The following is a 12,185-nucleotide window of genomic DNA, read 5'->3' on the forward strand; positions in this document are numbered from 1 at the left end:
TATATATATAGTCCACTGGCTGTCCTTAACAGTTTTCCAATATTGGATACACCCTAAAAGTGGAAGCTCTGAGTATATCTTTAATTTTACCCAGCAGTCCAGTCCAGTTTCCATGTTCCTTTGGCCTGGTACAGAACGGGAAACAAGTGGCAGGAAATAAGAGGCGTGTTCTGTGTGTCCTGCTGTAGCTCTGAGCCAGTGTCCGTGCGTTTGTGTTTCTTGCTCTCCTCTGATTTGCATTGTCCCCAACGCTGCTGGCTGATTTCCACTGGCTGGGCATCGGTCTATGGTAGCGCCTCACCTCATTGGATTAGGGTCAAATCCTAAGAGGATTGAAGTCTGCAGAGTCAAAGTTTCTCATGAGGGACTGGTTTCAGTTTGATTAGAGGTGAGGCAACTTGTCTTTGTTGTGTAGACTTTTGGACAGACTTTGTGTAGTCCCAGATGGAGTGTGACCTTGAGAGCAGAGTGTYCAGCTCTGAGCACATTTTGTTGGGCTTTATGTTCTGTGAATGAAAACGATTTTATGGAACATTAACATGTCATCCAGGATAGTGTACTCAGTATTTCCGCCCTAGTGAAAGTTGTGTAGTCATGTTAGTTTTCATGTAAAATTCAGCTGAGCTTTTTTTCCTCACAGTGACGTTGTGAACTTTGGTGTTGCTTTGTCATTATCAGCGTCTAACAAAAAAAAAAAAAAAAACTTCTCAAAGCAGTTCTGATCTAACACTTCAAGGTTGTGGATGAAAGACTAAGAAGTTGATTTATTTTTTTTCTGTTTTCTATTTCCCTGTAAGGGTTTGCTCATAGAATTAGTTTAACAAAGAGTAAATTAAATGAAGACAGATATTTGGTTCGAATTATAACTGAATATTGCTCAGAATCTTTCTCATGATAAGGTTTATATTTTATTTTAGGGCTCCAGTCATTGTTGACCCTGAATGATTTGTTCTGTTACAAGTTTTTGCCATTTTTCTAAAGCACCTGGTTAAATCCATCCATTATATTTACCCACTACTCGTGGGGGTTGCTGGTGCCAATGTCCATCAGTCACTGTGTGAYGGATACTCCTTGGACAGGTTTCAAGTTCATTACAGGGACACAGAGAAAAACTATTCACATTCATTCTTAGGAACAATTTAGAGTCACTAATTATCCTGACATAACTTGATGGTTCATGTTTGCGTCAGATTTATTTAATAGTTTTTGTGTGGATCTTTTCTGAAGAGATGTGATGAAACAGTGCTGGGTCCAAAACAAGTTTCTAGAGGGACTATAGAAGCATATTATATTATATTGTTTTTTTACTGTACTGATTTGACAAAAAAATGGATTTAACTTAAAGCAAATTCAATTTTATCTAATGAATTTCAACCTGGTTCAGCAGTTTTCATAAACACTTTTTTTTCTCTTATGTTTTCTCTCATCTTCCGGAGTTTGTCCTGGTTTGAAGAAATTATTGAAGATTGTTGGATAAAATTGAATCAACAGTTAACTTAGTTTATCAATTTAGTTGTTACCAGGCTGGAAACTCATTAAACCAGAGCTTCTGTGAGGAACTTGAAGGATCTTCGGTCACACATCCAACTCTCAGTTTTTCACCAGTAGAAACTGGGATTTGTTTTTATTCTCGGCAGTTCATGGAAATGCATAATTTTTATTAGAAATAAATAAACTTCTAGTATCTGATATGCATGCGATATATACCAAGTAAGTACTCTATAAGAACAAATAACAGATACATAATCTGAATTAAGAGGTACATTAAACTAGGTACATAGCAGGTAAGTACCAGGTATGTACTCGGTAAGTAAGAAGTGTGTTCTTTGTAAGTAGCAACTGGTAAATATCAGGTATGTACCAATTAAACCAGGTTTGTAACTGCTAGGTACCAGGCTCATATCCAATTAGTAACAAGTAATGTATGTGCACTGTAAGTACTAGGTATGTAATATGTTAGTACMTGGCAAGTACTTAAAGGTAAAGCAGCGTGTAATTGGTACATAATTGGTACTTACCAGATATGTACCAGTTTGCATCATGTATTACCACCAAACTTTTTGGTGGTTTTTTTTAGTACCTAATGATTTTAAGTATCCCAAATCACTTTTTWAAATATTTATAATATGTATATGTAACACAAGCTTGTTTTCAGCTTGTTTGACTTTTCTATCTCCTTAAAAAATAAATAAAAAACATGAACTTGAAGTTGTTATTTACACGGCACGTATTATGCATGAGGTTCTATAAAAATGCATAGGTTGTCACTGAACCTTTGGCATTTATGAATTTTGCATACTTCAAATGCTGTTAGTTCAAATCTCATGTTTTGTGCTTTAACTTGGCTTGTAGACTGAACGGTTTAGAATTAACTGGACAGTTTCGGGGGGTGATTGGGGTTTATATTGTTCACATCAAGGGATTATAGGAACCCTGCAGGAAAAATCTCCAGTCACACTCCACTGGGAAATCCCATCTTATAAGATCAGCCGAGGGAATAACAGGTTAATGGAAAATAAAGCAGACAGCAGCTGGTCCAGGCTCACACAAATAATACAACAATGTACAATTGTAGCTTGTAACATGAATTCCTTCTAGGAATGCTAGATTTCTATTAAAWGATGGGCTGTACAAACTGTGATTATATAAATTAATATTATTCTAAGCATTWGGTAAGAAATTATGTACTGTTTATCCTGTTGCAGTAGCACTACTGGCAACAATGTGTCTCAGAACGGGACTGAAAATATAAAACGAGAGGAGTTTTGACTATTGCTCAGTTTTAGGAGCTGCTGTGAAAAATGCTAAGCCGTGTCTCCGMATTTGCATATTCCTGAAAACGTGTGTCTATTTTTGTTGTATCTTGTTGTACCCATCCTTCACTTCCTGCCCCGTTTTTCACAGTTGGTGTGGCTGTGCMGACGGACGGTGAGCCATGGAGGACGGTAAGCCGGTGTGGGCGCCCCACCCCACTGAGGGGTTCCAGCTGGGCACGATCATTGACATAGGAGCCGACGCACTCACCATAGAACCACTGAACCAGAAGGGCAAGGTGGGTCACCGCACACAAGCGCACACACAAACCGTCTCTCTCGATTTGCAAGCAAACTGGACATRCATTACCAAAACATTGTCTTGCTTTAATCCCAAAAGACTCATCACTCTGCACTCAACACACAAACGCATGTGCGATGGGTATCCTGAATAAAAAGTGACAGTTTTGTTCCAGGTGGGTGTGATTTGGGGTTGGAAGGCGTTAGCACAGCAGCGCATGAAATGCSAGAAACATGAGAGACCGCATGTACAAAAACATAAATAAGTAAAGGGCAGCAGCAGGTGTGCTGATAGCGTTGCCTGGAGTGGGAGCAGCTCATTAGGAGATAATGGCCACCTGTTACACCTGAGTCATCACGTGTCTGCAGCCAGCAGCCCTCTGATGGTTACAGCAGACATGCTCAGTAGCAACTGAGTATGGCATGCCCTTTTAACATAAAAACGTCTTTGTCTGTCTATCTGTAATTACATTCTAGATATCTAAAAATGAGTTTTAACTAAAAGCAGCTACATTTTGACTATCCTGAATGGTAATTTAAGATACCTGTGTTTGAATTCTGACTCGTCAGAATAACAATTCAAGACATCTTAAAACGATTTTTAACTAGTCAAAATGTTATCCAAGATATCTGAAATGACATCACCAAATTTGTCATTTGAAGGGTCGCCCAACTTTAATTACAATTCCAGATATCTCAAACATAGTTATGACTAGTCAAAATAAAAATTTTAAATATCTGAAGTAAGAAATTGCGTGTAAGTCCCCCACCCCCGCCGCCACTGAGCTGTCCAAACAGTTGCCTGCAGAATTTTGGTTGACGTCAATAACAGACAGTAAATTAATCAACTTTTTTTGAGTCATGCCGATCTGCAGCAGTAAAAATCATTTTAAAACACACAAACATGACTTGCACTCATCTAACACTGCAGATCACTGAATAGCAAGTAAGGCTATAGCGGCTTAGGAAAGCTAAAATGTCTTCAAAACTTTCTGCCYAAATGCTACGTAAATCTGTGACGTTTTGACTAGTCGAAATGTTAATTCAAGATWTCTTAAAAAGAAAAGCCATGTAGATGAAAAAATGTTCACGATATCTTAGATTTATTTGGAGATATCTAAAAAGGAATTCTGACTAGTCACAATTACATCTCTAATTAAGTTTTGCCTAGTCATTATTTGCATTCAAGGTCTCTGTAATCTAAATGGAATTAGTCAAATATTTATATCGGATATCCACAAATACATTTACTTTATCTTTACCCTTTTCAGCCCCAAGGGATTTTCTCTATGTTTTTGTTTGAAAGAAATACATGCCGAAATGTAATTGAGTGTATCTCGGCATTTACAAACTCTACTTAACTAATCTTGGTATCAAAATAAAGCTAACATGGGAGGTTTCATCAGAAATGTAAGTGTTAAAACAGCTGCTGATGTTTTAGAGATATTAATGATGGAACAGAATTTATTTTTCCCTCCCACCTGAAGAATTTTTGCATTAGACAGTATATAACACATTTAAAACCATAATGAAGACGGCTAGAAACTCTTGAAAACCATAAATCCACACGTGGACATTACCTGTGCAAAGATTCATGCAGTTAAAATAAACTAGAGCAAAGTTACAGAGGTTTTAGTAAAGAAACAGTTTTATCATTCTGCACAGGAGCAGGACAGACCATGATGGTACCATCAATAAATGTTAAGAAATTGTAAGTTTTTAATTGCAAAGGTTATTTATTTTTTCTTACCTGCTAAAAKAGACTTGTTGTTGAATGTTTGTTTATTTGAAAAATTATCCAAACATGTGTCACCATATACAGTACATTATCTTATATAAAATCTATAATACTTTAATCATAAACCAATTTCAGATATCAGGAATATAAGTGTGGTAAAGCTGATTTTATGTTAAAATTGCTTGCCAAAGTTGTGTCGCTTTTTGTTTAAGTGCTGTTTCATCTCAAGTCAAAAATGATCACTGAAGGATGACTTTAATCGTTTAATTTTTGTTCATGTTCAAGAAAGTAAAATGCTATGAAAAACATTTTTTACTGGGATGTATCTGCAATACTGGCAAACAAACAAAAAAMCTATTTATCTGCTGCGCTGCAACAGATCAACAAAAAGCTGGATTAGTAACGTTCTGATAAACTTTTAAATCAGACTTTTCCTTTTAAAAGAGCTTGTTATGAGCTTTATAAGTTAAATGGAAATGTGTTTTCATTTCCGTAGCTATACATTTTTAACGATCATCATCACATAAAGTATTTAATAGATTTATAAAAAAAACTATCAAAGACCATTTTCTCTGCACAGAACTGAGACTCGTTAGTGCGTCAGCCTGTCTGCCTTTTTTTCAAGCCGTTTTATTGGTTCAGCGTTTTTCCACATAATTGCCACTGTGGATCAACATGTAGGTGTTTGTGCCAAGATCCTGCAACAAGCACACAAAGCTCACTCTGTTTATGACCATCGGCTGTCTGTGGTAATAAATCATGCATCGCCGTGCAGTGGATCACGTTCACACTGACAACCAGTTGTATTATTACACAGCAGAAAGTGTGTTCTGACCATTAAATATAATGAGGGAAAACAGTTTAATAAATTAGAATATACTGCAGGAATAATGGCACCCACTTCTTTTTGTATATATAGGCGACACTTACATTGTCTGAGGCTAATTTCATTTTGAATGTGAGGCTTCTCTTTAATAAAAATGTGACATAATTTGGTCCCAAAAATGATCCCAAAGCTTCAGCATCYTCCTGAACACACACTGACTCAGTCAGGTGTTCAGATCCTGTTGCTCTCCCACCAAATTATTCATCACCCTGCCATGTCCCTCCTTGTTTCTCTCACAGCTGACTTGTTCCATTGAGTTTATTTCCATTAACTCAGACTTTTGTACAAAAGATTGAGAGCTCCAGCAGCTACCTCAGCCTGTGAACATGTCACACCATGTGACATTCTCTGTGTTATTGATATGTAATTAACTTACATTCTGTTTTTTTAATGCAAACAATGAAAAACTTGTACATCAATTTCAGCACAGATTGAAAGCAGTATTAGTTTTGCGTTGCATGACTACATATAGGTGTTACAATAAGTCAATTTATATTACAGACTTTTCTTGCTCCCATGAACTACGTCTTCCCYGCTGAGGATGACGTCAACAAATATGTAGACGACAACTGTAAGTGTTTACAAGACTGACTTTCATTTAAAATAAAAAAATWGTTTTGATTTTGTTCTGTTAGATTTGATTGTGTGCTTTCTCTTTTTTCATTCCAGGCTCTCTTATGTACCTAAATGAAGCCACTCTTCTCAACAATGTGAAAGTGCGATACAACAAGAACCTCATTTACGTAAGGTTTTTTTTTTGGCTTCTGTTTAACGTGAACTTCTTTAGTTCAAATACACCTTGTGGTCCTATTTATATGTGAGCTAAAGGCTTAGCTGTCCCATTAGATCAAATAGCAGGTTGTGGAGCAGAAACGATCCCTGGAGAAAAAGATCCAGCTGGTAACGAGGTGGGGAACGGCTAGACAAGAGTCAGACTACCTTGCCTCAATCCCTCCATTTAGGAAATTAGAAACAGCTGGTTGATGAAAAAAAATGCAAATCATGAAAACAAGTTCCACCAGTCTTCAGCAGGGTCTTTTTCACCTTTGTTGATTTAACAAAGACCTAAATAATTCAACTACTGCGACTCTAATTCTGCTTCTCTTTACTTCTCTTGCAGACGTACGTGGCTAACATCCTGATAGCTGTTAATCCGTACTACGATATACCTAAACTGTATGGTCCTGAGGCCATCAAGTCGTATCATGGGAGGTCACTGGGCACTCTGCCACCCCACGTTTATGCTATAGGTGAGAGCTTATTATCTGGGCTAAGGTACATTTTAAAGGTAACAGTTTAAATATTTTTAAACATCCTGCTCAAGAAATAAAAATAGCCCAAATGTGCACTAGTTCACTCCATATGAGCCCTGTCCCTTCATCTCTCTACATCGCTTCAACTGTTCCTCAGTTGGCCTATGTTCCTTTTACCCTGTGTATCCCAAAACAGAGCCTGCTGTGACGTTATTGGTGGGCTTTCKCAGAGTATGTCCAATCCAGCTCCATTTTCTTCTCACTGTTTGACTTACCATAGTTTCTTCCCCTGTATATTTCCATAAATCCTCATTTCTTACTCTAATCTTCCAGCCAATTCCCAAAATTCTTCATAAGCAGCATTTAACAAAGACCTGACTCTTGTGCTGTCTTCATAGTTGTTCTTATTTCCGCACCATATAGCAGGACCGACTTCATGTTAGATGCGAAAACTGCGAAGCTCAGTTCTCATTGTGAATTGTCACTTTGCTTTTGTTAAAAATAATGTTTTATGTTTATTACAGCGGACAAAGCCTACAGGGACATGAAGGTTTTAAAGATGAGTCAATCCATCATCGTATCTGGTGAATCTGGTGCTGGAAAGACTGAAAACACCAAGTTTGTTCTCAGGTATAACTTTTTTCTTTTTATTTTTTTTCTCCTCTTCGTGATTTAAATAACTTAGTTCCAGTTAGTTTAGTTTACTTGTCCCTGAAGTTCAGAAGATTTGTGAGCCTAAAATAAAATCATAAACCTTTTAATGTTTCAGGTTTTAACTTTGTTTCAGTATTTTACTCAGACATTTTATATTAGTTTTTTTCAAAGTACATTTTTACTCAAGTTAGAGATACATAATTAAATATTCAGACTCCAAGCTGCAAAACCAACATGACTACTCATTTCCGTGCATAAAGTACACAAGTCAATGCAAATGCACACCGATCTATTCAGTAAAGGCAGTGTTTGTACTGTAGGTGGCCTGTAAAGTAACAAAGGTAGGTTTATAGGTGGCTAATAAGTTCAACATCACATCATAATATGACTCTTAACAAGTTTAAAAGTCAAATTAGTAGCGAAATATGTTTTGTCTTTATGGCAGGTACTTCTTTATTGCTACTGCTGCTGAATATCAAGTAAGCATAGCTGCTTTGCAAGTGAAAACAGTTCTGGTGCTGTCTTGTTTATTTTTATTTTTTTTTTCACTCTCATCCTGCAGATATCTGACGACAACATATGGAAGTGGTCAGGATATTGATGAGAGAATCGTAGAAGGTATTGTGTTACCAAAATTGTGACTTATCTCTGCATTCATTAAAGATGGTCTAATTATAAGTGCTCCTTTTTTTCCATTTTATGCCTCAGCAAACCCGCTTCTCGAGGCCTTCGGGAATGCGAAAACCGTCCGGAACAACAACAGCAGTCGATTCGGGAAGTTTGTAGAAATCCACTTTAATGAAAAAGTTAGTGGGGATGACTTTATTTTGTTTAGGCTTGTTTTATACTCTAAATAAAGTTTGTATTTGGAACTAAATGTGCTTTGTGTGCCACCAGAATGCTGTCGTAGGAGGATTTGTCTCCCACTATCTGTTGGAGAAGTCAAGGATTTGCATGCAAAGTAACGATGAGAGGAACTACCACATCTTCTACAGACTGTGCGCCGGTGCCTCGGAGGACCTAAAGAAGAAATTACACCTGGACTCTCCAGATAACTTTAGGGTCAGTGTGCAAAGATAAAGATATAAGCTTATAGAGATATGATTTCTCAGGAAAATAAAACCTTTTAAAGTGATATGAACCAAAATCTTATATCAGATACTTTGATAGAAGTTGATAATAAAGCTATGTACTTACAAGATATGTACCTGGTAATGTACATACCTGGTAAATATGTGGATTAGGCTTTTTTTATGAAGTAACTTGTTACCCTGTACTTACAAGGTGCATACCTGGTACTTATCAATATGTACCTGGTGTTTAACTGGTACTTTGCTGGTATACACAGGGTATATACGTTGTACCTACATGGATCAGGATATGTTATGACGTGATTGTTTCCCTGATTTTACTGAGTATGTACAGTATATGGTGCGTTCCTGGTACCCCATGAGTACCAGATATTTACTTGATAAGTTTCAGGTATGTGCTCAGTAAGTACCAAGTACACATCAGGTCAGTACCACACTCTATTGTATGTTGCTACCAATAATTTAAGTTTTTTATTTGCAGTCAAACTGAAATCTGAACTTAAGTTGTCTTCTTTTTGTTACAACAGAAAAGATGATTTTGATCTTTTCTTTACTTGCTTGTTGATGGTTTGTYACATTTTATGAGCACTACTGGTCTGCAGTTCAGTGAGGCCATAACACAGATTTTTCTTCACATAATATAAACCTCCATTGACTGACATTAAGTTTCCCCATTGAASAATATATCATGATTGAGTTCACTTTTGCCTTCTATTATCATCTCCACTGGGACAAATTCAGCATTAACTTCTTATCCCACAGCTTTATTTTCTRCTACATGTTCAATCAAGTCAGCAAATAGCAGAAGCACAAACCCACGAGGCACCACTCACATTAATAGAAATARTGGTTTTATGCAATTTGTCAACTTGTTTGTAAAGCAGAACAGTGAAAACATACATTTTCTCTGTAGATTTGTCACCAAGAATGAGTTAAATGRACCAGAATAGTGAATATGTTTATTGATTTTCAATTTTTTTTTCTTTTTCAGTATCTGAATCGAGGATGCACCAGATACTTTGCCAGTAAAGAGTCTGATAKACAAATACTGCAGAGCCGCAAGAGTTCGGAGGTAATCTCTTCCTCCCTCTTGGTTTAGTCATTCTTATCCAAGACTGTATACACTTTTTTTATTTTTACTAAAAATAAATTTCATGTTTACTGTAGTTTATTTTACCTGGGCCAATCAAAAAACAGAAGGCGGAGTTTTGAACGACGTCGACTTTCTGCGCAGTGTCTGGTCGTTATTTTAGCATACGGCAGTGGAGGAAGTGAATGAAGCCAGTCTGTGTTGATAAGGCTTCCAAATTAAAATAAATTCATCTGACAAAGCAGCAGCTCTCATTTACAGTCGTCTCGTTCGGCTCGGTACTTCTCTCCTCTCAGTAGGGTTGTTTACAGCGCACGCGATTTCCGGTTAGCTTCTTAGCTTAGCCTCCGTCACAGCGACATACGTCGCAGCCAACTGATCCAATCATTTTAAACTTCAGCAGAGGCCACGCCTCCTGCAAGAATCACTTCTCTATGCATCAAGTCCAGACCCTAGTACGAAGCAAAGTGAAGGACAGGGTCTGGTTTAAACCAGGCTACCATATTTCATATTAAAAAGTAAAATGAAACGGGGTTTAAAAATGCAATTTTCATGTTCAATTTTGTGTTCACAGCAGTGATGCAGATGCACTAAATTATAAACAAACCACATCTTTCTTAGCTACCAAGGCAATATACAGTATGTAGCAATAGGAGTTTAAAATATTCTTTATTTTATCAAAGTCAGAGATTGAAGAATTTTCTCATCCAAATTCAGTAGTTTCATCACAGCTTACTTTTATATTTCATTCATTTACCTTGTGAAGCTGTAGGTGTAATTCAACTATCACATTGCTAACTGTCTGTTCTTCTACATGTCTGTGTTTTATACAGGACAATAAGGTGATGTTTCTCTTCTCTTTTGGGTTCTATGCTCCCTTAGTTTTCATGTATTTTCTTTCCTAGACTAAATGCTCGACCTGTGTGAGTTCCTGTTTGTTGGACAAACAGGACACTTCCTCTTTTTCTGCATTTGCATGCCGCGTTTGGATTTATTTGGGTAGTTAAAGTGCTTGATCGTTCAGCTGTTTMTTGTCATTCAAATCAGGGCTGCGTRATCAAAAGATTTTTGTTTGAAATCTCCTTACTTCTGAAATTTGTTTTTAAAATATTATAAAAAAAAACTCATTCTGTTTCTTTCAAGCCAGTTCTTCAGAGTAGTTTGTAACATTGTGGTGTATTCAGAGCCATAAACACAGTTGAATTGTGCAAGCCTCATAATTATTTTTTTRAGCATATAATTGATCTTTAAGTTTGACAGGTAAAATGGACTGTAGCTCCTCATTTATCCATTCACAKAGCACTCTACAAAGCTAATCTGTATAAATCATTCTATGGAGACTAGTCAGTGCTTTAAACCACATTCATACACTGATGGGGCACACATCAGAGGCAGTGGTGGTTCGAAGTTTTGCCCAGAGATGCTTTGACTGAATATCAATGGAATCAAACTGCCAACTCTCTCATTAGAGAATGACTCCCCTAACCACTCAGCCTCAGCCACCCCTAAATTGGTTTTCTTATTCTAGTTAAAATCCTTTACATTTATGCCTCAATTCTTCTAAGTATGGCAATAATTCTGTCATAAATCTTTGCTTATCATGGCATGTGGAAGTAAATCTACTGTTTCTTTTAAAGCGGGGAGCTTTGTGTTTTTCTCTTGGTGGTGGAGTATTATTGGAAAACATTTAGCTTTTTCAYTTTCTTCTTTTCATTTTGTGGTTCAGTTCACATCAAAATCAGATCAACTCATCTCATCAAGACAATTAACGCTAAAAGATAACAAATGATGCTGTTTGAGTAAATGATTTGATTTGAACTGAATTACTAAACACCTTATCTCTTTGGAGGTTCTGATTGCCAGGTGTGTTTTTGCAGCATCAAAAGGGGGGCGCCCTGAAAGACCCCCTTCTCGACGACCACGGAGACTTCAACAGGATGTGTGGGGCCATGAAAAAGATTGGTCTGAATGACACGGAGAAGCTGGACCTTTTCAGGGTCGTTGCTGGAGTCCTGCATCTGGGCAACATTGACTTTGAAGAAACGGGGAGCTCCTCGGGTGAGGCTGAAGCTAGAGTTACAAATATTTTAGCTTTGTTTTTGGCTTTATACGTGTAACTTTAAAGGTTTTATCATTGCTTTGTCATGATTTATTTATCCTTTTTAGGTTATATACAGCGGATAAAATAAGTATTGAACACGTCAKCATTTTTCTCAGTAAATACAGTGTATTACTAGAGGTGCTAATGACATGAAATTTTCACCAGATGTCGGTAACAACCCAAGTGATCCATACATACAAAGAAATCAAACCATAAATGTCCAGAAATGAAGTTATGGTAGTTAGTTTTGGTAGTTTTCTTTAACAGTTTCTGGTCCAACAAAAAGTCTCATTCATCGTCCTCCGGCGCACTGAAACTG

General features: G+C 37.0%; 1 protein-coding gene across 5 annotated transcripts in view; it reads left to right on the plus strand.

Moving 5' to 3' along the window:
* The window catches only part of myo6b (myosin VIb), a 38,109-nt gene that overhangs the window by 1,197 nt on the left and 24,727 nt on the right, over positions 1-12,185 (plus strand). For 2 of the 5 annotated variants that reach the window (XM_014014613.1, XM_014014639.1), the window contains exons 2-12: positions 2,905-3,052; positions 6,179-6,248; positions 6,347-6,420; positions 6,798-6,927; positions 7,455-7,560; positions 8,147-8,202; positions 8,293-8,390; positions 8,482-8,646; positions 9,667-9,747; positions 10,599-10,607; positions 11,643-11,823. In XM_014014613.1, coding sequence (XP_013870067.1) covers positions 2,936-3,052; positions 6,179-6,248; positions 6,347-6,420; positions 6,798-6,927; positions 7,455-7,560; positions 8,147-8,202; positions 8,293-8,390; positions 8,482-8,646; positions 9,667-9,747; positions 10,599-10,607; positions 11,643-11,823 — 1,087 coding nt within the window. In that variant the 5' untranslated portion in view covers positions 2,905-2,935. Of the gene's footprint in view, positions 1-318; positions 389-2,904; positions 3,053-6,178; positions 6,249-6,346; positions 6,421-6,797; positions 6,928-7,454; positions 7,561-8,146; positions 8,203-8,292; positions 8,391-8,481; positions 8,647-9,666; positions 9,748-10,598; positions 10,608-11,642; positions 11,824-12,185 lie in introns of those variants that run through there. The other 3 variants (XM_014014632.1, XM_014014646.1, XM_014014621.1) reach the window with 2 other exon arrangements.

The sequence above is a fragment of the Austrofundulus limnaeus genome, unplaced genomic scaffold (assembly GCF_001266775.1).
Source record: "Austrofundulus limnaeus strain Quisiro unplaced genomic scaffold, Austrofundulus_limnaeus-1.0 Scaffold2, whole genome shotgun sequence".
Lineage (NCBI taxonomy): Eukaryota > Metazoa > Chordata > Actinopteri > Cyprinodontiformes > Rivulidae > Austrofundulus > Austrofundulus limnaeus.